Genomic DNA, 21,620 nt, shown 5'->3' with positions numbered 1-21,620 from the left:
CATCCCCCTCTGAAACAGGCCTCCAAAAAACGAATTGCTCATGGCTGCTAACACGACGGCGTGTCATGTAGAGTATTTACATAGTTAATTCACAAACACCATAGTAGCAATCACCTGAGAGAAAAGTTTCGTTGTTTAGATCAACAGCCACTCAATTGAAAGTGATGAAATGTATCATAGTGGCCCTCAGTAGCCTTTATCGACAATATGGCACACCCCTGATCACGTAACGGTAGCAATCGACTGTCCGTATGGCGAGGCACGCTATGTTCGCGAAACCCATCAGTTCACTTCAACTTCGAATTAAAACCATAAGGCATTTTTTTACAGCGCCAACTGGAATGGCTAAAGTATTCTCGAGCTACTACTACGCAGCTTAGATTGCCTACAAAAGGAAAATTCAAGCACCTTTTGTATCACCATGTCTCGATCCAGCGTTATTTAATTATACAAACGGATAACTATTCGCTTCGTAGGTACTTAAAAGAGAACCTTGCAGGCTAATTTAAGTTTGCTCCAATCCAATCGCAAACATTCATAAAGAAAGCACCACAAGCCTTGCATATACTTTCACTTGATTTCTGACCCTCCACAGGGGGAATTTCGATATCTTCAATATGTCCCATACTACTAGTCATTGACGCTTCGACTGCTTTCTGGCTGCAGCTATGCGGTCCAGCAGGCATACTTCACTAAAAAAATTGGGCCGAGCAGCCTGTGTCAGTTCGCCAAACAGATTCGTCATGTATATTCCTCAAGCAGCAAGCACCAGTAAATTTCTCAAGTGAGTTTGATTTGATTTGATTTATTAATTTCCATTTACACACACACATGTACAGAGGAGTGGTAAATGGAGGTGGATGAGGGAAAAAAGCCGCACAGACGCGGCTTGAGGTAATCTCACCCTCTTAGGTACAATATGGCTGCATGGGGTAACACATCAAGCGCCATATAAATTACATTTATATAGTGGCCATAAAACATTGCAGTTATACAATATATGAAAGCACAGTGAAATATTTCCACGATAACAATGCAAAACACACTGCGGCATTGAAATAAATAAATGATATACACTTGGTAACATAGACAAAAAAAGAGGAACATAACATGCATTATTAATCATTAACAAACGCGTTCTAAAGAGGTGAGTTGAACGTGTAGCACGGAAAAGGGAATATATATTGGTACATTCCTATTTGTACTCTGTAAGTAGCTGTAAGCCTTCATTAACTTTACTTCAAATTTCCGCCGCTTAAAAAATATAAACACGTGAAGAACCGCCTAATGTTGACAAGCAGTTAAAGAAGCAAGTGAGGCGTGTAGAATCTAAGCTCCAGTATTAGTTAAGTCACCGTGCTACTGCCGAGCGTTTCTGTGAGGAAATGCAAAAATTCGATATTATACCATGAACTACTCGTCGTGAGCAAACCTGTTTTAGCGGAATAAAATCAACGTAACTGCTGTAGAAGTCATATATAGCCAGCTTTGTGACATACTTGTTGCACCGCGGCAGGTATGGTATTATAACTGGATTCCTATAGGCTATGCTTTTGCGATTGTCTATCCGCGTATGAAAAACCCGCAATGGGCTGGTCTGCGTCGCTTCGGCTGGCACTGTAGCGTTGCCTTCGAGAGCTGCATTGTTGTTTAAGAAATTAGCTCTTTGAATAAATGTTCGCAAAGGAAGACGTCATAAAAATATATTTGAGACGACCACCATAAGTATACAAGCAGAGAGAACGAGGGCGAACAAACGAAAACACCGCAGAAAGCGCCCGTACAACGCACGAACTGTAGCAGACGACAGGCGCGAGTCCGTGCCCTGACGTCACGCGAGCGGCGCTCGCAGTGCCGCTCGTGTTCGTTCTCGGGGCTAATCACGGTATTTCATCCCCCGTTGCGCTCCGCGTCCGCTTTCATCCTTCGCTGTGTTCGTTCGCTCGGTTACGAGGGACCTGCCGCGGCTGCTCAGGGGCTATGGTGCTAGGCTGCTGAGCACAAGGTCACGGGATCGAATCCCGGCCACGGCGGCCGCATTTCGATGGGGGCGAAAGCACCCGTGTACTTAGATTTAGGTGCGCGTTAAAGAACCCCAGGTGGTCGAAATTTCCGGAGTCCTCCACTACGGCGTGCCTCATAATCAGAAAGTGGTTTTGGCACGTAAAGCCCCATAATATCTTTATTTTTTTTTCGGTTACGAGGGACAGTGCCGGCGCTCGCCGCAGGAGCGGGCGCCTAAAAGTTGCGCTTTTAAAAACACCGTTCTGCGCTCTAAAAACACCGTTTATCCAACACTCTTTCTTCTCTTTTCTTCTGTTCTAAATATCTTTATCGGTGGTCATTGCTGTAGATGCACATCCGGTGTGCTTGTTCCACTGAAGATGGAGTAGAACCGCTTACAAGTTACAAGGATCTGTCATGGCGGCTTGACTGCTCAACTACCTATTTCACAACAGCTGAGTCGCCGTTGCATATAAATGATAGCCAAAGTGCGGCGCAATGAGACGTACGAAGTACCTTGTATAAAGAGCAGCGTTTCGGAAGCTTCAACCAACTTATGATGATGATGATGATGATGATGATGAAGCCTATATTGATGGCACAAACACACTGTGGGGATAGGCTACGAACGGGGCGGTAATAGGATTGAAAAATGAAATGAATTAGTTAATAAATGAGTAATAAATAAGAAAGATGAACGAATAATCGAAGATGAGAAACAAACCGATAATAAATGAAATAAAGTAGTGTATAATAAGGTAGTCAGCCTTGCCTAGATAGGAATAGTTACACGAAGTTATTAATGATAAACAAAGTGAAGGATAGACGTAAAGATGAGCAAGAGAAATATCTAATAATAATAATAATAATAATAATAATAATAATAATAATAATAATAATAATAATAATAATAATAATAATAATAATAATAATATAATTGTAAATTTCTGTTTTTACTTTATTACTTTCTTAAATTTATAATTTCCTGAAGGAGAAACAATTCAATCATACAAAATGCAAAATATAAATAAGGCTGTCTTGTTGCGTGGCAGAGGAAATTATAAATGGCTCGCCAAACGTTCCTGTGGCGGTATCCCAATACCATTGTTCCAAGTGAGAATATAACAGTACTGCATAAAGGAAGTCCTAGGTTTCGAAGCGGAAGAATACATGAAATAAAGTAGTGTATAATAAGGTAGTCAGCCTTGCCTAGATAGGAATAGTAACACGAACTTATTAATGAAATACAAAAAGTGAAGGATAGACGTCGATACGAGCAAGATAAATATGGAATAATAATAATATTAATAATGTTATAATTCCGAATTTGTGTTTTACATTGTTATTTTTTAAATAATTTCTTGAAGGAGAAACAATGGAATCATGGCAAATGCGAAATATTCATAAGGCAGTCTTTTTGTGTCACAGAGGAAATTATAAATGGCGCGGCAAACTTTCCTGTGACTGTATCCTAATACCGATGCTCCAAGTGAGAGTATAACAGTACTGCATAAAGGCAGTCCTAGATTTCGAAGCGGAATTTCTAAACATCGTTTTCAATGGGTAGAAGACCGCTGTCACTATAATAAAGAGTGATCGGTGGATTCTGGCTCATTGCAGAGGTCGCATAAAGGGAATACCAACAGACCACATCTGTGCAAGTAAAAATTAAGTGGTAGAATACGGAAACGGCAGCCTTGTAAAGGATACTTCGAATTGCCGGTTAGGACTCCATTCAGAAGAACTTTACTTTGGCCTAGTTGGTATTTACTGCATATCATATTGACCGCAGTAAGACGAGCCCCGTCTTTAGTAAGATCTGATTGGATTTTTAGTAAGATCTTTAGTAATCTGATCTGATTAGTAAGACTGATTGAGATGATATAACAATGGCGCCCGTCGAACTTTCCGAGACCGAACCGTCTGTGTAAACATGGATTCGGTTAGCGTACGAAGAATGCAAAAGTTCTAATGTGACCTGCTTGAGAGCCGCGGTGGTCAGGCTAGCCTTTTTCGCAATTTTTTTCGTTTTTTTTAATTCTTTAGGTTGTCACCGACTATAGGGCACTCACTCACTCACATACATACATACATACATACATACATACATACATACATACATACATACATACATACATACATACATACATACATACATACATACATACATACATACATACATACATACATACATACATACATACATACATACATACATACATACATACATACATACATACATACATACATACATACATACATACATACATACATACATACATACATACATACATACATACATACATACATACATACATACATACATACATACATACATACATACATACATACATACATACATACTAGAACGAGCGTGAAGGGTCCTAAGAATGTCATAAAAATATCGTAAAATAATTTCCTAGAGGGAAATGTTAGTCGCACTAAGACACTAGAAAAACAAAAAATAAGGCAAAATGAAGACGCTTCGTCACATAGGAATTCCTACCATTGATAAACGTATCACTGACAAATGTACTTAATTTACAAGATAGCCGAGTACTGACGCCGCCAATGAAAGTATTAGAGATATCTTAGCACCATGATTTGCACCCTTCTAATTGCCGTACTAACGAAATATTTAAACAGTTTTGACAGCAGCAGCAATCCTGTGGTCGTGGTTGTTGTTGTGGCATACCTTCTTTTCTCTGTATTTCGAAAATTTCATCTTCGGCATAAAGCGTTCGGTGCGTGTAAGGCATATATATACACGTAAATTTGGTTATGACCGATTAACTCTAACAAGGATCTATGGTGCGGACACATGGTGATATATTATGATCCACATATGGTAGTCAAGTGGGCGCCTTGCGTGTAACCAACTTTTCATAGGTAGTGGCGCCTTTATGTGGGTGCAGTCCGGGACACCACGCCTCTTGTGGCGCTACTGTTGCTGCCATGGCACGTTCTCAAGGCAAGTGAGGAAGCGCGTGAGCTTCGCGAGCTGAAGAAGAAGTCGTGTCACGCGAGCAGCGAGCATCGTCCTGTCGGCTTCCTCAATGACGGACCCGGAGCCTTCCTCGAGGGCCGGCGCACCGAGCCCCGCGGTCCCTTCGAGGCCCAACTCCGTCGTCGCCGCCGTGCTGTAAGCGCGCTTTCTGACCAATCGCACGCAGCTGACGCCGCGTGGGGCGATGGGCTTGTGCGCATCGGAAACACGCACGCCCGGCGAGCCCTTGCCCTATTTCAGCTAAGTCCAACTATCAGTGATGTTATTTAAGAAAGAAAAAGGACTATGCTATAACCACGCAAGTGCTCCTTGCACGTGTTGTTTATGCGCCTTGGCGAACAGAATTTTGCGGACGAGTAGTCAGTAAATGCATAATGAAGCAACATTTGCTAATTAACTTGGTTAACATTACGAGTGTGGGGTACACTTACATTGGATGCTTGAAGACAATCGTATTCGATAACTAAATTTTGTTAGATACTTCTAGGGCGCTCGTGTTCCAAGATATTTATCAATGAATTTTGCATTCGGTACGCAAATTTTGCATTCCCAGCTGAGAATATAGACACAAAGAACCCCCACGTTACGTAGCTTTTTTTTATTATACCACGCCAGAATAGAAGCAGACGGGAGCTGATAGCAGCTGCGCTCCCACCCAGTTTAAAAAGCAAGAATGGCCTCCACCTTTCCCCCAAAATTGGCAGCGTCACTTGGAGGGTCTGTGCTTGTATCAAGACATCAAGAGTAATGCGCGTTAAAGTTGATAAGGGACTTCTCGGAACACAAGCGCGGAACACAAGATGTGCCAAATAATATGGAGTTGTGTACCAGAGGAGCAGGCAACACCCGGCAATCCTCCCTGAACGACTGCTTTCTGCAGCTGCTGGCTGGTGGCTAGCATCGTCGTGGCAGCAGCCCGAGTCTCTATAAAAGAAGTCAACTTGGCATTTTCTTCCCTTTAAAACCAGGCAATTAACTGTGCCAGTTGTTACACTGAATGACGTAGACTCTGAAATGCGATCTTTCTGCGAAATGTGAGCAAGAACAGTACAGCGGTGAGCGCAAAACGATTTTTTTGTTTCAAAGATCTCAAGCGAGACACGCGCGTTACTGTATGCGCGTCCACCCTCCACAACGCGCAGGCTGGAGATCCCCTGGGAGTGCCTCGCGCTGGTGCTGCTGCTGGCGGTCAGCCTCTGCGCGGGCCTGTCCCTGGCGGTGCACGCACTGTGGACGCGCTACTCCGACCACGGGTCCCGCGCGGCTGCCGAGCCGCGCCTGTCCAGCAGCGGGGACTTCCGGTCCTACGCGGCCGCCACCGACGCCGTTCAGTGCGCCTCCGTCACACGGTCCGTTCCGCTTGCACAGCTAAACGAGTACCTTCCGAAAACTCAGTGTCGGACACGCGTAATTGCTAGGCACGTATTAGGTGCGCGCTGCATACGTAATGGATATATGCGCGTCTTGTAACGCCGTGAGCCGGAAGAAGGGAACTCGTAGCCATCCGTAACAACTGATTCGAGCATCGTTGACGATTCGAGAAAAGGCATTTCACACATGTCTAATTACTTAATCGTCATTTTCGATCATTTCAGCAGGCGTCATATCCGTACATTCGTAGAGTTGTAACTGGGAATCTCTCTGGAAACTGTTTACAGAAAAAAATATACAGTAAGAAATAATGCGCCGCGCTTGTCAAATATTGCTTCTGTATTTAATATGCCACTCATTTACGTCTTAGCATTCTTTCTTTTAAACGCAAGAAAAAAATTCACGTAAGAGGTACTGCGCAGAAAACATTTGAAATTGGTGTTCTTGAGTGTTGTCGGACACCTACTGGTAACAAAATCTGCCACATACATTTCATAACAAACTATCAAACGATTATCGCGCGTTTCACGCTTAACAGGCATATACAAGAAGCTTCCGTAATGAATGCTAATGAATGTGTATCAGTTATAAATACTTCACTTAATAAACAAGTTTCTGCTGTACTGTAAGAACAAAATCAAGTTCTGGCAACTACCTTTGCGATAGTTACATTGAAAAAGATAATTTTCTTCAGTTTTCCTGGGCATAAGGGAAGTACGTTAACTCAGAGTGGGCCTATGAAAAGTAAGCTTACATTAGTAGAGAGAATGCGAAGACTATTCAACGGATAAGTATAGCACAAGCGCATTATCCTCAGCTGCAGCATTATTATTCTCAACTTAATGTATGTCCACAGAACCTATTGTATGTCCACAGGAGCATGAAGGCCGCTCGCTCTCTGTGACTTCGCGTTAGCCGACTCCATCCTACAACTACAAAGTTTTCCTTACATCATCCGTCCACCTAATAATCTTCCATCCTCGGCGGCCTTCCCTCTTCATTCTTCTTAATTATTTTACTCTAACCAACGGTTATCTCGGGTTGGGCAGAATAGGTATTTATCCCTGCATCAAAAAAAATATCCGCCACTTCATTTTTTCCATTATAATACGAGCAAAATAAAGATTCACCCTAACGCCTCCTCTCTTTTTCTTTAATTTGTTTTTCATGCGCTCCGAACGCAGGTTCATCTTCGAGCGCAACGGGTCCGTAGCAGACGCGGCCATTGCGACGTTCCTCTGCGCCTGCGTCGTGCTGCCCCATGCTGTGGGCCTGGGTGGCGGATTCATCGCGCTCATCTACGACAGGTCTAGTGTCCTTTCCACCTATATTTCCCACACGTCGTTTAGCGCCGCTATCGCCTTACTGAAGTAAAGGCATCGCCATAACAGGAAGGACAATGCGACGCACGTTCTGGACGCTCGCGAGGTGGCTCCCTTGGCAGCCAGGCCGGACATGTTCATCCAGAACACGGACGAGGCACTCGTTGGTAAGAGCTCGTTTGTAAGCGTGCCCCGATTGCAGAAGCCACGGCTTACTCCACGCAACCGACACGCGGTTCAGATTTGTGAAGCTGCGCGCAGTGGCTGCAAGCACAGCTTTTAGCTTCTAAAGCCACCCTATTCCGCCCAACTTACACTCGTTTTACCTCAGCCTGTTTGCTCACGTTATATGTCCGGCAAGCACGAATATACGAGCAAGAAATGCAGAAAACACATAGAAAGAAACGCCGTTGCACCGACAGTTATAAGACACCACTGAGCGTTTATTTTTTTTTTTGCGCTATATTCGTTGGAAACTTGTCTGTGCGCCGTTTGTAACCAGCCTGTAACTCGTCTGTAACATGCGCGGCCACTCCCGAGTGGATAAAGAGTTGAACAAAAGGTTACTCAGCAACAATTAAAAAATAAACACCAGCGATTAACACATGTGCACGTGTCGCAAGGTAAATGAGAACTTAAAAGGCCGGTTAAGCGGTAAAGTAACGCGGACGCAGCACTCTGACAAAGCCACGACAAATGTCCCCACGCGTTCTGTATGTTTTTGTGGACGTTCAAGCACAACCTTCGCCGTCAGTGTTATGTGTTACGGAGAAAGACTGTCTTTATATACACGGAAACCCAAAACAGCGTAAAAATCATTAGCATTCACAAGCCTCTGCAAAAACCTACGTGCGGAAACCTACGGCGATGATTGTTAATGTAAGCGAATAGCCGAACACTTCTAGAGAGTCATTCGCTTTTTAACGAACTGGTGCCTTTGACGGCAAATATCTTCTGTAGTGAGAATATTTAGGTAGCGTTTCTGGTTGTATTGGGCAATTCCGTAGGGTACACAGCTAGTAACCAGAACTTCTTGTAGGTATTGCAAGTGCGTCGACGAACGTGCTCCTCAACTCAGTTGCGCTAGCGCAAGCGCCCTTTGCATCGGCGCTTTTGTATCATTGGTGAAAGTGCGGCCACGGAAACGGGCGAAAGAGCCAAGGAAAGCTATTCGCATGTAAAATTTCGTCAAACCTTTGCCATGTATTGTGGGCCTTGACAACGTTTCTATGGCTATTGCTCGTATGAAGCAGGCACACTTGAAATCTTGCTTCTCTGCATCAACAGTTTTTATGTGGAGAAGCCTACTTTATGCAATCTCCTGTATTGTTTACGCTACAGTAAACTGCACTGTCCGTCCTAGTCGCCGCCACTTTCTTTTCCCGCTTCAGCTCTGTTCATATGGAATATCAACTAGTCAGATACCAAGCCTCACGTTCGGACATTTTCTAATCGAGCTGACACCAGCAATCCCCTCCATATTATTTCGTAGTGCGTCTCGCTTCATCAGCGATGCGTTGACACGCCGTTTCTCCGTCAGGTGGCCGTGCGGTGGCCGTTCCCGGCGTGGTTCACGGGCTGGGCGAACTGCACCAGCGCTTCGGCCGGCTGCCGTGGGCCGAGCTGTTCACGCCCGCGGTGAACCTTGCGCGTTTCGGCTTTCCCGTGGGTCCCGAGCTCGCCGCAGCCCTGGCCGGCGCCCGGTCCATGTTTGAAACGAACCTCCGGGCCCGGGCTCACTTCTGGAACGAGGTATCCAACTTGCCCTACAGGGAAGGGGAGACGCTGAAGCAGCCACTGCTGGCCGACACCCTGGAGGCAATATCCAACGACAGCGCCGGCGCCTTCTATAACGGCAAAATCGCCAGGGTTCTCGTCAGAGACCTGAGAAGCATCGGTGAGGACTTGCGCACAATGCAACAGGGAATTAAAGTAGCCTACAGCCTAAATTTACACATAGAACAAAGGCACAGCACGAGACGCGACTCCATAGAATTCACTTTTTGGATCATGTAAGTGAAGCCCAGGCTTATGTCATAATGGATGCAGGCTCAATTTAAACGACTCGAATGCTGAAAACCGGCTGAAACTGAAATGAGCTGTCGAGAGGAATTGTTCCCACCAACTATCCAGCGGGTTTAAAATTTGCCGTTGACTGTGTAGAGTCATTCTCGTAATGCCACCGTCGTCACTTACACCCTACGCATGTTCACTTCTCTTGAAATAACCCGAATTAGGACCCCTGAGGTATCAATAGACAAATCCAGCATGGGAAGGGAAGGAAATCTGCCCCTGCTAAACTATGGCGGGCTAGGCTCAATGGGCTAGGTTCATATGAGTAATTGGTAAATTTGCAGACTATAGTAATTTTGAGATTGATGAGCCTCTCTAGAATATTGACCGAAAACGTCGCTTCAGAAGATTTTGTCTGATGCACACTGGTAATGACAAGTTCGCGACGAACGTACGGCAAAGGGAAACAGTTTGTACCGATTTATGCCTTCATAATTGTTTTAGACTGGCTTTAGCGTGGCTAAAATGAAAATAATAGTATGCACCAGTGTGGATCTTACCGTGCCATCTTTCAATAAACTAGAAAGGGTTTAGTGATGGGCGTTGTTGACGCTTGCCAGTGAGTGGTGTTTTTAAAACTTGAAAACCAGTAAAAAAAAGGCGAGTGATGAGATGAAGAAGGGCACATGAAGAACGCCGGGAATAATCCTTGCAAGTTACAAGCGTTACAATTTAGAAGTACGTACAAATCAACTTATACCTTAGGATTTACTTGGTCTACAATTACCTTTACCATAACTATTTAACTTGACTCTATCTTAAAACAAGTTAACTAGTCCATCGTTTTGGTTTAAACATATTACTAGTAATTAACGTTAAAACAAGCGAGTTCGAATTACTAGTTAAAATTCAGCGCCTGTCCTGTAGCCATCCTCGCTCCTGACTGGCTTTCATACGTTGCTTTCTCATTTATAAGCTATGCAAAGAACGAGTGTCAGGTTGAAAAGCGACCATTGCGCTGGGGTGGGTCTCTGCGCCTCGCCTCCGTGCACTTCGCAGGCGGCATCCTGACGCAGCGGGACCTGCGCACGTACACGTCCAAGTGGCGGGCGCCCGTCGAGTCCGAGCTTGTGGACGGCTCGCGGCTACAGAGCGCGCCCGCGCCCAGCTCGGGCCCCGTGCTGCTGTACGCGGCCGCGCTGCTCAACCGCATGCATGCGCCGCACTCTCAGGAGCTGCTCTTCCACCGCATGGTGGAGAGCTTCAAGTACGCGTACGCCAAGTTCAACGAGCTCTCCGACGAAGACTTCGCCAACCTGTCTGCGGTACCTGCATTCACCCGTTTTTTGAAGCGTGAAATGCGTACCGAGTTTTGCATAAGTAGAGCGCGCTAGACATACGTGGCTCTCCTAACGAAACCACTCTACGATCTCCGCTAAGCTTTGGCACAGATGAGGTAGTCACAGACGTAGTGGGGTTAGTTTAATAGCACATTTGTGAGTATCACTTGCTTGTTTTTGCTCACAAAAATAGCCAAAGTGCCCCTCGTCTGCGGCAGTGTAATAAATGCTGACTTTGGTACAACGTTACGGTGATGCCATACGCAACCACTTTGGTGAAAGGCGCATTTCATCTTAGTGATGACAGATGGCGCCACCGTTATTTTTCAGCGAAATTGGTATTATTTCGTGGCGTCACTGCAGCAAACACGTCCTTCGGATTTATTGCAAACGAGACAGCCAAGTAAAAACACAGAGCAAAATGCTACCTCCGTGCAAAAAATTAAGTGGAACTTAGTTAATGGCTTATCTAGAAGTCAAACCTGGTAATCCAACTTACGCAACATTCAGTGCAGTGCGGTTCACTGTTAAAGGGGACAAACAAGTGTAGAGTATGTGCGAATGTTTAGTTTTAGCAAGCATGGAAGCACCTTGCTCTGCTGAAAACATGCTATTGGTAGCGCTGCCACCTTACTCCTGTGATGCGCATCTACATAGCTTCAGCCAGCTCATTAGGCTGGAGTGCCAACGAACTGAGGGCTGTGCGTTACAGTGTGCCTTTTAACAGTGGACAGCGCTGTACCTGTTGCAGCCACTGTGGTTCTTGGGCATAGAGGTTCAGATGGGACAAATAGAAAAGATGAAGCAAAGAACACGTTTTATTTAAGCTAGAACACCTAGCAAGAGAACAAGAAACTCATCAAGGGAACTTGATATATACAACACTACGGAATGCAATACGTGTATACTCAGTGCAAAAGGAACTCGCTGTTCTGCTGTGATCTCTTAGTTTTCGGGCAGCCTGTTATCAGACAGTTGTACACATCCACCTCTCTACCACCTACGAACTTGCGTGCGTAAAACTGCGCCAGCAGATATAATACTTGGTGACAGTTGGCACCATTCGGGGGTCTTTCAAGTAGTTATGTCTCCGCCAGTTGGCAGAGGACGCAATGAACAAAATTCCCACAAATCCCCTAGATCTTCAAGAAGTAGCAAAAGGCTTTGATCTCGCCCCCGAGTTACGCGATTGAGCAAAAACTACAGAAATTATGACAATTGTCTACTAAAATGTAAGCACTGTATGGCTCGGTTGCGACTTTGTTTTTGCTTAGTTTTGCTTACGTGCTTTTCCTAGCTTATGCGCGTCTAACCATGGTCTATGTCCTTTCTGGTGGAAAAGGAACGGTTACGCTGCGTTACGAGTGCGGCGAGAGAATTGTCCAATTCTCTCGCCGCATCCGGCCTCTTCAATGCAATCGTACCAATTGAGCCGGGACGTCGGGCACGAGCGCACCTCGACGGAGCAGAGTAGTCGAAAACGAACACCAGCTGCCGCAGAAGCGCGAGGCGTTGCGTGAGGGGAGAGTGCATCGCCGCGATGCCACGTCATCCTCGCTGTCGCCCTCACAAGTCTATGCCATGCGCGTGGTCCTTGTCCACGCAGCTCTCGCCTGCGTTCTCACTGCGCCTCGGTAAGGCCCGGTGAAAGCGCGCCAAGCATCTCAACATGCTCGCTTGCCCGCGAGGTGTTCATAACTCGAAGGACGCTCAGCAACATTGGGCCACCCCAAAATGTAAAGTTGGCCCACACCCAAATTTAAAGTTGGCCCAACCCCACATTTTAGTTGTGCCAACCTCAAACTTCAAGCCCACCCCGAAATTGAAGTTGGCACACCCCAAAATGTGAGTTGGCCCACCCCCAAATTTCAGTTGGGCCACCCCTCACCCCCAAACCTCATGTTGACCCACCCGTAAATATAAGTTGGCCCACATGCAAATTTAAAGCTGGATCACCCCCAAATTTAAATTGGCCCACCCCCAAATTTAAGTTGGCTCGCCCCCAAATTTCTATTTGGCCCACCCACAAATTTAAAGATGGCTCACCCACAAAATCAAGTTGGCCCACCCTCAAATTTAAGACCGACCCCCTTAACTTGGCCCACCCGCAAATTTCAAGTTGACCCAACCCAATATTTCAATTTGGCCCACCCTACTATGAGCTTTCCCATGAATCTTCCAAGGAGCCTTATGTATCTCTAGGGATAATCCCATTTCATTAATTTTTATTTAAATTGTTCGTTATCGCCTAAAAGCTACCAATCTTCTACATTTACACTGCCATAACGATTAAGTGTCTTAACTTTGCAAATTACACATTTTTCTTTGAATACAAGGCATTACACTTTTCGCGTGACAGGCCTGAGAAGCTCGCCAAGGAACGCTTACGCATTAATAACGTTGAGCAGCTAGCAGGCCATACGCGCGCACCGCGCGGTACTGTTCTCCGTTCGCAGCCAACCAAGATATGTCCATACTATAGCTCAAAAATCGTAAATGTATGTACATCGGCACGCTTGTTCAAGCTAAGGGAAAGTGAAAGTCCTGAGCGAGCGTATTTGTAAGCGACGGCGAACTAGCGGTTTTTTTCGCCTAACATTACACTGTCGCATAATGTGACTCAGTGCATTCAGGCGCGCGCAATTTAAATGTATTTCTCTCGGTGCACAAACCACGGGCCGCTGCCGGCAGTTGTCGCTACTTTTATAATATCCGGGGGCATTAAATTCCCAGAGTGGTAAAAAGGACGAAGTTAGCAATATATGTTCCAGCACATCGATTAAAAATAGCTCATATCATTGTCGTTATCACCACACCGTTATAGCGTTGAAGAGATGACACAAGAAAGGGCACAGCATAGCTAAACGGTTCATGCATGCGGTGTTTTTTTTTCTTGTGTTGTTTTATAGCGCCAAGAAGTTAAAGAAATAAATTATGGGCTTTAACGCGCCAACACCACTTTCTGATTACGAGGCACGCCGTAGTGGGGGACTCCGGAAATTTCAACCACCTTGGGATCTTTAACGTGCACCTAAATCTAAGTACACGGTGTTTTCGCCCCCATCGAAATGCGGCCGCCGTGGCCGGGATTCGATCCCGCGACCATGTGCTCAGCAGCCCAACACCATAGCCACTGAGCAACCACGGCGGGTTAGCGCTAAGAAGTGTTCAACACGATCCACCGTGTCCCGTGAAATGGGGCGGTGAAAAAACGCGGCATTGTGAGACACCTGGCGACCCAGCCTTCCTAAATAAGTGCGCGTTTTTCTGGTGCAAATGAAAATGTGAGCGCGAGCTTGGTGTCCTCTCCTCTTCCGTTTAAAGCAGACCGCGACGATGTCGATTGTGCTCACAGAGCATGCGCAGCATCACCTCCGTGGAGCACGTACGGCGCACGCTGAGCCTGATCGACGACCAGCGCACGTACGACGACCCCCGGCATTACGGGCTGCACCGGCTCGGTCGCATGCAACACGGCTCTTCGCACTTCGCCTTCCTAGGGCCCGCGGGTGACGCGGTCTCCATGACGGGCTCCCTCGGAGAGCAGTGCGTTTGAGCTTTCTTCTTATTGCGTGTCTTCTTTTTTTAATTTTCCTTCTTTCTTTCTTTTCTTTTTCTTTTTTTTTAAATGAAGCTTTCTTCACAATCGGCACGACAGTTGGGCCAGTTGGTACGGTAACATACTTTTGTAAAAGGACGAAGACGTACACGAGATACGCATGACCAGTGCTGGCTCTCAACTGCAGATATTATTGAAAGAGGTCGTATATAAGCGATTGCAACGAGCATATATCCAAAGGAACGCGTGGTCAGATACAAATGCGAAGAATAACAGCGCTTGAAAATTAAAAGAAAGCAAAAATGGAAAAACATTTCCACTTTCTTACTATTTCATTCATTCATTCATTCATTCATTCATTCATTCATTCATTCATTCATTCATTCATTCATTCATTCATTCATTCATTTCATTTATTTCTCATCGATACATGAATTGTACAAAGAACTGCTGGGCCCTTAGCCAAAGGCTAGTGTGGGCTTATAGTCAATATGCATGTATCAGCAGCTACAAAATTTCGTACATGTCTACTTCCTAGTAACAATTTAAAACAATTAGGCGGTCACAAACACGTGCAACTAATACAACTGATGCCCTCGCGCGTTCCGCTCGCGAGCAGCTTCGGCGCTCGGTGCGTGTCCCCGACGCTGGGCGTGGTGCTCAACAACCACATGTCCGAGTTCACGCTGCCGAGGCCCCCGATGCCGGGCTACCAGCCCAACGAGAACAACTACATCGAGCCCGGCAAGCGGCCCGTCACCGCCATGGCGCCCGGCCTGCTCGTCGACCGCCGAGGCGACGTGCAGCTCGTCATCGGCGCCTCCGGGGGAGCGCGCATCGTCAGCTCGGCCGCGTCCGTGAGTCGTGTGGCTGTATATTGTCACTTACACGTTCTTCTAGCGGCGCAAGAAGAGACATCCCACAGAAAAAATGGCTGTGGCTTAGCTAAGGGCAAGCCCAGGATGCGAAGCATACTAGCCTTTATTTTAACGTGACAGCGTTAAGGAGCTCGTGTCGCAGAAAAGCCGGTGTCGTCGGCGTCGGCTCAGGCGTGCGGCGCTTGCTCAGGCGCACATTTCGTTGTCGCGCCGAACGCTGCGTTGCTCGACGCTCACCGCGTCCGATGCGGGGCGCATAGTCGCTGCGCCGTAGCAAAGCGACCTAGAAACAGTCTCTGTAGCACGCCGCAACCTTCGCTTCTCATTCCAACAAGCAGCTCTGTCTCCAGGAGGCATCTCACCTCGTGAGTGTCTAGCAGAGGCAAGCGCAGCTGCTTATATACCGCCGCGACGCCGCGAGCGACGGCGCGAGTTGGAGCCCCGTTTCTCCTCTGTCGTGACGTCACGGTGTCACGTGGTCAGCCTTGAAGGCGACGCCGTGAGCGACGGCGCGAGTTAGAGCCCCGTTTCTCCTCTGTCGTGACATCACGGTGTCACGTGGTATTGAAGGCGACACCGCCGCGCCTGAGGAGCTGGGTTGAGCTCTAGTAATATGCTTCGCATAAAAAACACACAAGCACCGCTACTAACTGTTCAATGAAAGGAAGACGTCAAGAGAACTGGATTTTTCTTTTCATTTTTTTGCGCACTGAATAGGCAGATGTATTAACGACTGTTGGAGCGAGCACTTGAGCAATCTGAGCAAATGAAATTTGCCACAAACCACGAAATTTGCTCTCGGGAGTGTTCCTTTTCGTGCACCAAGGTACTAGAGCAAAGCGGGGCCAAAGAGCGCGAGCACTGTTAAAAGCTTTTGATATCAATATTTAACACGGCAAGCTTGTGTTAGCAACACGTCAGCCTTTCTTTTTTGGATTCTACGAATGTAGGCTCTTTTGACACTTGCACGTGATAAAAATAGCGAAAACAAAAATAATATGTCACGACGTATGGACTGTATGTGTTGCGCTTGCGAGGAGAATATTTGCTCTTCTGACGTCTCCCTTTCATTAAACATTTGTTAGTGGCACCAGTGGAACTTGTGTTTTCGTGCACGGTGTCTGCTTTCGCACTGTTAAAGGATGGTATATTAAACCGCACCAACTTATTCAGCAAGAAGTATCTTTTGAGTATTAACGTTACCAGCCTTAAAACTTACGCCATTTTTATTGCCAGTTGCGAAGTTGCGAAACAAATGTGCGACTTATGTGCTCTGAAAACTGCCGTCAGTTAGTCTGAGTAAGGAAGAGAAGGATCTATGTTATACGCTCAACATCGATTGAATGAGTTATCGACGAATACCGCGTTTGATTTCAAGCGCGAACGTTTGGCGCCCTTTCCGCATGTAGACATTGCCCTCGTTTTCAATTTCATCTCGGCATAACGCTGCGTTCTGCTTCAGGTGATCCACAACATCGTGCGCCGCGACATGAGCGTCGAAGAGGCCATCGAGGCTCCCCGCCTGCACCACCAGCTGCTGCCCAACGTTGTCGTCTACGAGCAGCACTTCTCGGAGGTACGCGACCTCCGTGCACGGGACGTTCGATGATGACCCCTCGAAAACGAACGCAACAGCTATATTAACCACAGAAACTACGCAAGAGTGCAGCTACTTTATTTGGACAGTCCGTAATCAAGAAACCATGCTGACGTTATCCATGAGCAGCAAATGAAGTTCAGGTTTTAGTCGTTCATTCTATAGGAACCAAATCCATGTTAGAAAGTTGAAAACGACCCTTTTCTTAGCGAAACCTGTCCTGCAAAGTAAAACACCTGGTCATCAGGTGTACAGGTGACTCGAAACCTGCCGTTAAAATGCCCTTATTTCAATTTGGCGCATTCGGTACTAAATCGGAAACAACGCCGCAAAGTCATTCCCCAAAATATTATCTACGGATGAGTGATGTGGCGTTTTCCTTTACGTGGTGTTTCGACGAACCTGTACCAGGGGAATTTAACTCAAATTGTATTGGTCAATAGTCCAAAGTTCTGACTTGTTACCAATAATTAATGAAATAAGATCGCTGCGAATGTCTGCTTGCTTCATTTGGTAACGCAAGTGCAACCTGTTGAGTCGTTATGACAGTGATCACATTAGCTTAATATTTACCTGTAATAAAAGTTATTTCCTTTCGAAAAACGCCCAGTTCCCGTGCATTGGGGCCACGGAGTCCCCCCCCCCCCCCCCCCCCCCCCATGTTCGGCGCGCCTGATAATCAAATCGTGGTTTTCGCAAGTAAAATCCGAGAATTATTATTATTAATAATAATTTTTTTTCTTTCGTGTTCGCCTCACAAAATATTACGTCGCTACGTTATTTCTTCTTGTATAACTGATGCCGATGATGTCGACAAGGAGGTCACAAGCTTGATGAAATGTCACGTTTTAAATACGGTGTGGCTATCACCTGCCTATGTCAATCAACACTGTGAAATTTTTGCGTTGGGCTCTAATATGTCGTCCATACCGTCCCGTGTAGGCTAAAGAAAGAAAGAAAGAAAGAAAGAAAAAAAGAAAGAAAAATGAAGAAAGAGAGCTCTGCTGGGTCCCGCAGTCCCACAAGACAGTCAACGCGATAGCAGCAGGCCTGGAGAACGTGCGTCTTCTGGCATTCAGAAGTATGGGATACAGAAAGACACGCCACTCGAGAAACAAGAAGCTGTGCGCAGACTTTCTCGTCTTCTCCGTTCATGTTTTACGCATTTGGCGCGCTATAGAAGGACCGTGGTACCCTTACGGTCCCTTTCTTGAAAACCAGAATTTTCCTTAATTAACCAAGTTTATAAGCTTAGCTCGCATCAAATCACCAAATTTTGAAGAAACAAGATGTGAAGACGTTGCGTAACGCTGACACTTAAGGGCCATTTAAAGTCCGACGTAACGCACGCGCGCGCGCGCGCGCGCGCTCGCTACGTCACGTCGGCGAAAACGACACCTCTATAGTCGGGCGCACCGGCGCAGCTAACGTAACCGGCGGCTTCCAACGCACCCCGACGGGCCCGGCGCCGATTTGGCTCCGGAGCCATTCGCGCGTCGAAGTCGGCGGAACTCTCGCACCACAATGCATTGCGCGCGAAGAAAAAGGCGCCAACACAACTCCGCAGACGGCTTTTGCGGACGGCGCGTGACTTGGCGAACCTTCTGCGCATGCTCCGGAGATAGCAGCCGAAGGCGCGCGCGTTGAAGTATAGAGGGGATAGCATCTCGGCTGGCGCAGCGCAACCGACGCAGCGTGACTGACCGCGAACGACGCTCGCCCGCGCGCCGAGAACGTCGGACTATAAACGGGCCTTTATCGTATCCAGCGTCGATCAGAGCTTTGCGCGTGTCCCTTCCCTGACGGTGCAGGAGGTGCTCGAGTCTCTCAGACGGCGGGGTCACGTGGTAAGGCCCATGGAGCGGCGGCCAGCCGCGGTCAACGCCATCGCCCGGGCGCAGGACCGCGTCATATACGCCGTCGCCGACTTCCGCAAGGGCGGCATCGTCGACGGATACTGACGGGCGCCGCCTGTCTCCCTCTTCACCCATTTCATTTGTCGTTGATTTATCAATATCCTTAGTTCGTTTCATTATTACATCTTATCACATGTTCGCTTGATGTCTTATAACTGCAAAATCGGCACCGCCTCACTGGTGCCCAGACCAGCATGTCGGTGCAATGCGCATCTAGATGCTTTCATCGCTTTTTTCGATAGAATTTGGATGGTGTGATCCGTACGCTAAAGTACATTTAGTTCTAGTTGATGGGCAAATAAATCTAGCATGATATTCAAGAATATTTTACGCTAGAATTGTGCGAGACATACTAATGGTTTTGGGAATGCCTAAACCGCTTGTCCCAGTACCCATGCTCCAAGGCTGTGCGGCGGAGTCAACACGCGCATACACGTAAACAGTTTTTCTTCTTTGTAAAGTTTTTTTTTGTGCCTTGTACCTTATCGTATTTTACCTTAGATTTCAATGTCATTTTTATTTATTATTTCCTAAAAAAAGTCAGTTTTTGTGGCTGAGCCTTATTGCTGACTGACGGGTTTCGCGTGACAAGCCACTGTGATGGCCTAGGCGAACCTAATTCCTGTACTTGTACTTGCAGATATGATAATAAATTAATAAATAATAATAATTGTTGTCATAAAACCTGGGAGACGAAAAATAAGAGTAGGGCTGAAATCATCGGAAGGGCATGGGAAGGGCATTACGCAACTCGAGCGATAGCTTCCCTACAGATCTGCCCAGACACGCATTTAGGACACTTTGTTAGCTCTATCGGTTAATGCTATGAGGCGTGTGGATGCTGTGCCCTATGAACATGTCACTGTCCTCGGCAGATTGTCTTCAGTCAAACCCGATATCTTTCTTTGTGGCCGCACCACTACCGCAAGACGAGAGGCATGCTATGTATTTTTTCCGGCAGTAATTAATATTGGCATATTCAATTAATTAATAATTGACAAATAATGAATTTCGGCCACATGAATAATGAATCAAATACGCTGCGGCCAGCTTCTCGTGAAGTGTGCTGCAATTTTGTTTATCGGTGCATCGCTACCGCGGCGATTGTCCGTTCGAATATTCGCATCTTAAAGCAAAGATCACTTTAGCATGCTTCTGCCATCTGTGACATGGTTATAGCAGGGTCTTTTTCTCTTTTCTTCTTTTTTTCACCCTGACACGGCGGCGATATATAGCGGAGGCGTGCGCGTCAGAACGAAACTAGCCTAGGAGATAGAAAACGAAGATGGGAATGTGAGGACCATATAATTCATGAGTTCATTTGCCAATATCTGTCATGTTTTCCCTTCTGAATAACAGAAAATAAACCGTTGTGTTGTTCGTTTTGTAATATCTGAGAAAGATAGCCGGCACTAGAAGGGCTAAGCTGCCGCGGCAGGTCGTTCGGACGTTGGTTCGAACTTCGGACAGTGGACGCGTGCTGAAGAGGGCAATTACGAAAAAGGAAAGAACTTGCGTTCACTCGTAACCCCGAGAGATAGGCGGAAACGTGCTTACGTAGAACTTCTTTAGTCGGGGCACGTCAATCACGTGAACGAGCGTCCAGAGTAAACGATGGCACGGAAAACTAATGTCGGCGTTTACCAAACAAGTCAACATTCTTTCTCGCTCCGTTCGCCTTTCTGAACGAATATGAGGCTCATATTACCCGCCGTGGTTGCTCAGTGGCTACGGTGTTAGGCTGCTGAGCACGAGGTCGCGGGATCGAATCCTGGCCACGACGGCCGCATTTTGATGGGGGCAAAATGCGAAAACACCCGTGTACTTAGATTTAGGTGCACGTTAAAGAACCCCAGGTGGTCAAAATTTCCGGAGTCTTCCACTACGGCGTGCCTCATAATCAGAAAGTGGTTTTGGCACGTAAAACCCCATAATTTAATTTTTTTTAGGCTCAGATTTTCTGCTGCGAATAACAAAATGCGCACGATTCGCGCAGAAAGACCATAGCAGCAAACGTTTTCATGGTACGAGTACCACACTTCTCGCATGGCTCGGTGCTCCTTCGATCTAGCGTCTATCAAAACTTTGTACCTTTTCGGGACCATCGCTCGCTCTCAGGAACGCGTCATCGACGGTAGCCGGTAACTTCCGCAGGGGCGGCAGCACCGACGAATTTACTAACAGGACGCCGCGGGAATTTTTCTAGGAACCTGACGCGATATCTAGAAACTACCAAAGGAAATCATTGAAGCAGAATTGATCGACAAGCTAGGCACGCTGTGCGTAAGCTGCCTGTCTGTCACGATGGCATCTCAGGTCCAATTTTTAGATTGAAGTAATTGTCGCGGTCTGTTCAATAGGCGACTGCGCGATGAAATTCTTCGTGCAGCTACTCCGTGCAGTTGTAGAGCCTAGACGTCAGTGGCACATGCCAACTCTGGGGAATTGGCCAAGAACCAGGTAGTTCCGTGTAGCAATAATAAAAACGAATTATAAAGAACTGTAAGCAAAATTGGTGAATAGGTATCTGTGTTGTTATTTGAACATGTGGCTCCTTCCCACTATGAGGGATTGGCCATGAAATGGGTGGATAATTCCAAGTTAGAATGACAT

The 21,620-nt window shown here is 46.5% G+C and overlaps 1 protein-coding gene across 1 annotated transcript; it reads left to right on the top strand.

The window, feature by feature from the left end:
* Positions 1-5,009: 5,009 nt before the first annotated feature.
* LOC135919258 (scoloptoxin SSD14-like) lies at positions 5,010-19,147 on the top strand. The gene is made up of 10 exons (XM_065452974.2): positions 5,010-5,146; positions 6,154-6,360; positions 7,567-7,689; positions 7,774-7,871; positions 9,245-9,601; positions 10,777-11,042; positions 14,413-14,603; positions 15,236-15,473; positions 16,957-17,070; positions 18,903-19,147. The coding sequence occupies exons 1-10, from the start codon at positions 5,061-5,063 to the stop codon at positions 19,050-19,052; spliced, it is 1,830 nt and encodes a 609-aa protein (XP_065309046.1). The 5' UTR covers positions 5,010-5,060; the 3' UTR covers positions 19,053-19,147.
* The last annotated feature ends 2,473 nt before the right edge of the window (positions 19,148-21,620 follow it).

The sequence above is a fragment of the Dermacentor albipictus genome, chromosome 2 (genome assembly GCF_038994185.2).
Source record: "Dermacentor albipictus isolate Rhodes 1998 colony chromosome 2, USDA_Dalb.pri_finalv2, whole genome shotgun sequence".
Classification (NCBI taxonomy): domain Eukaryota; kingdom Metazoa; phylum Arthropoda; class Arachnida; order Ixodida; family Ixodidae; genus Dermacentor; species Dermacentor albipictus.
This window is presented reverse-complemented; position numbering and strand designations above follow the sequence as displayed.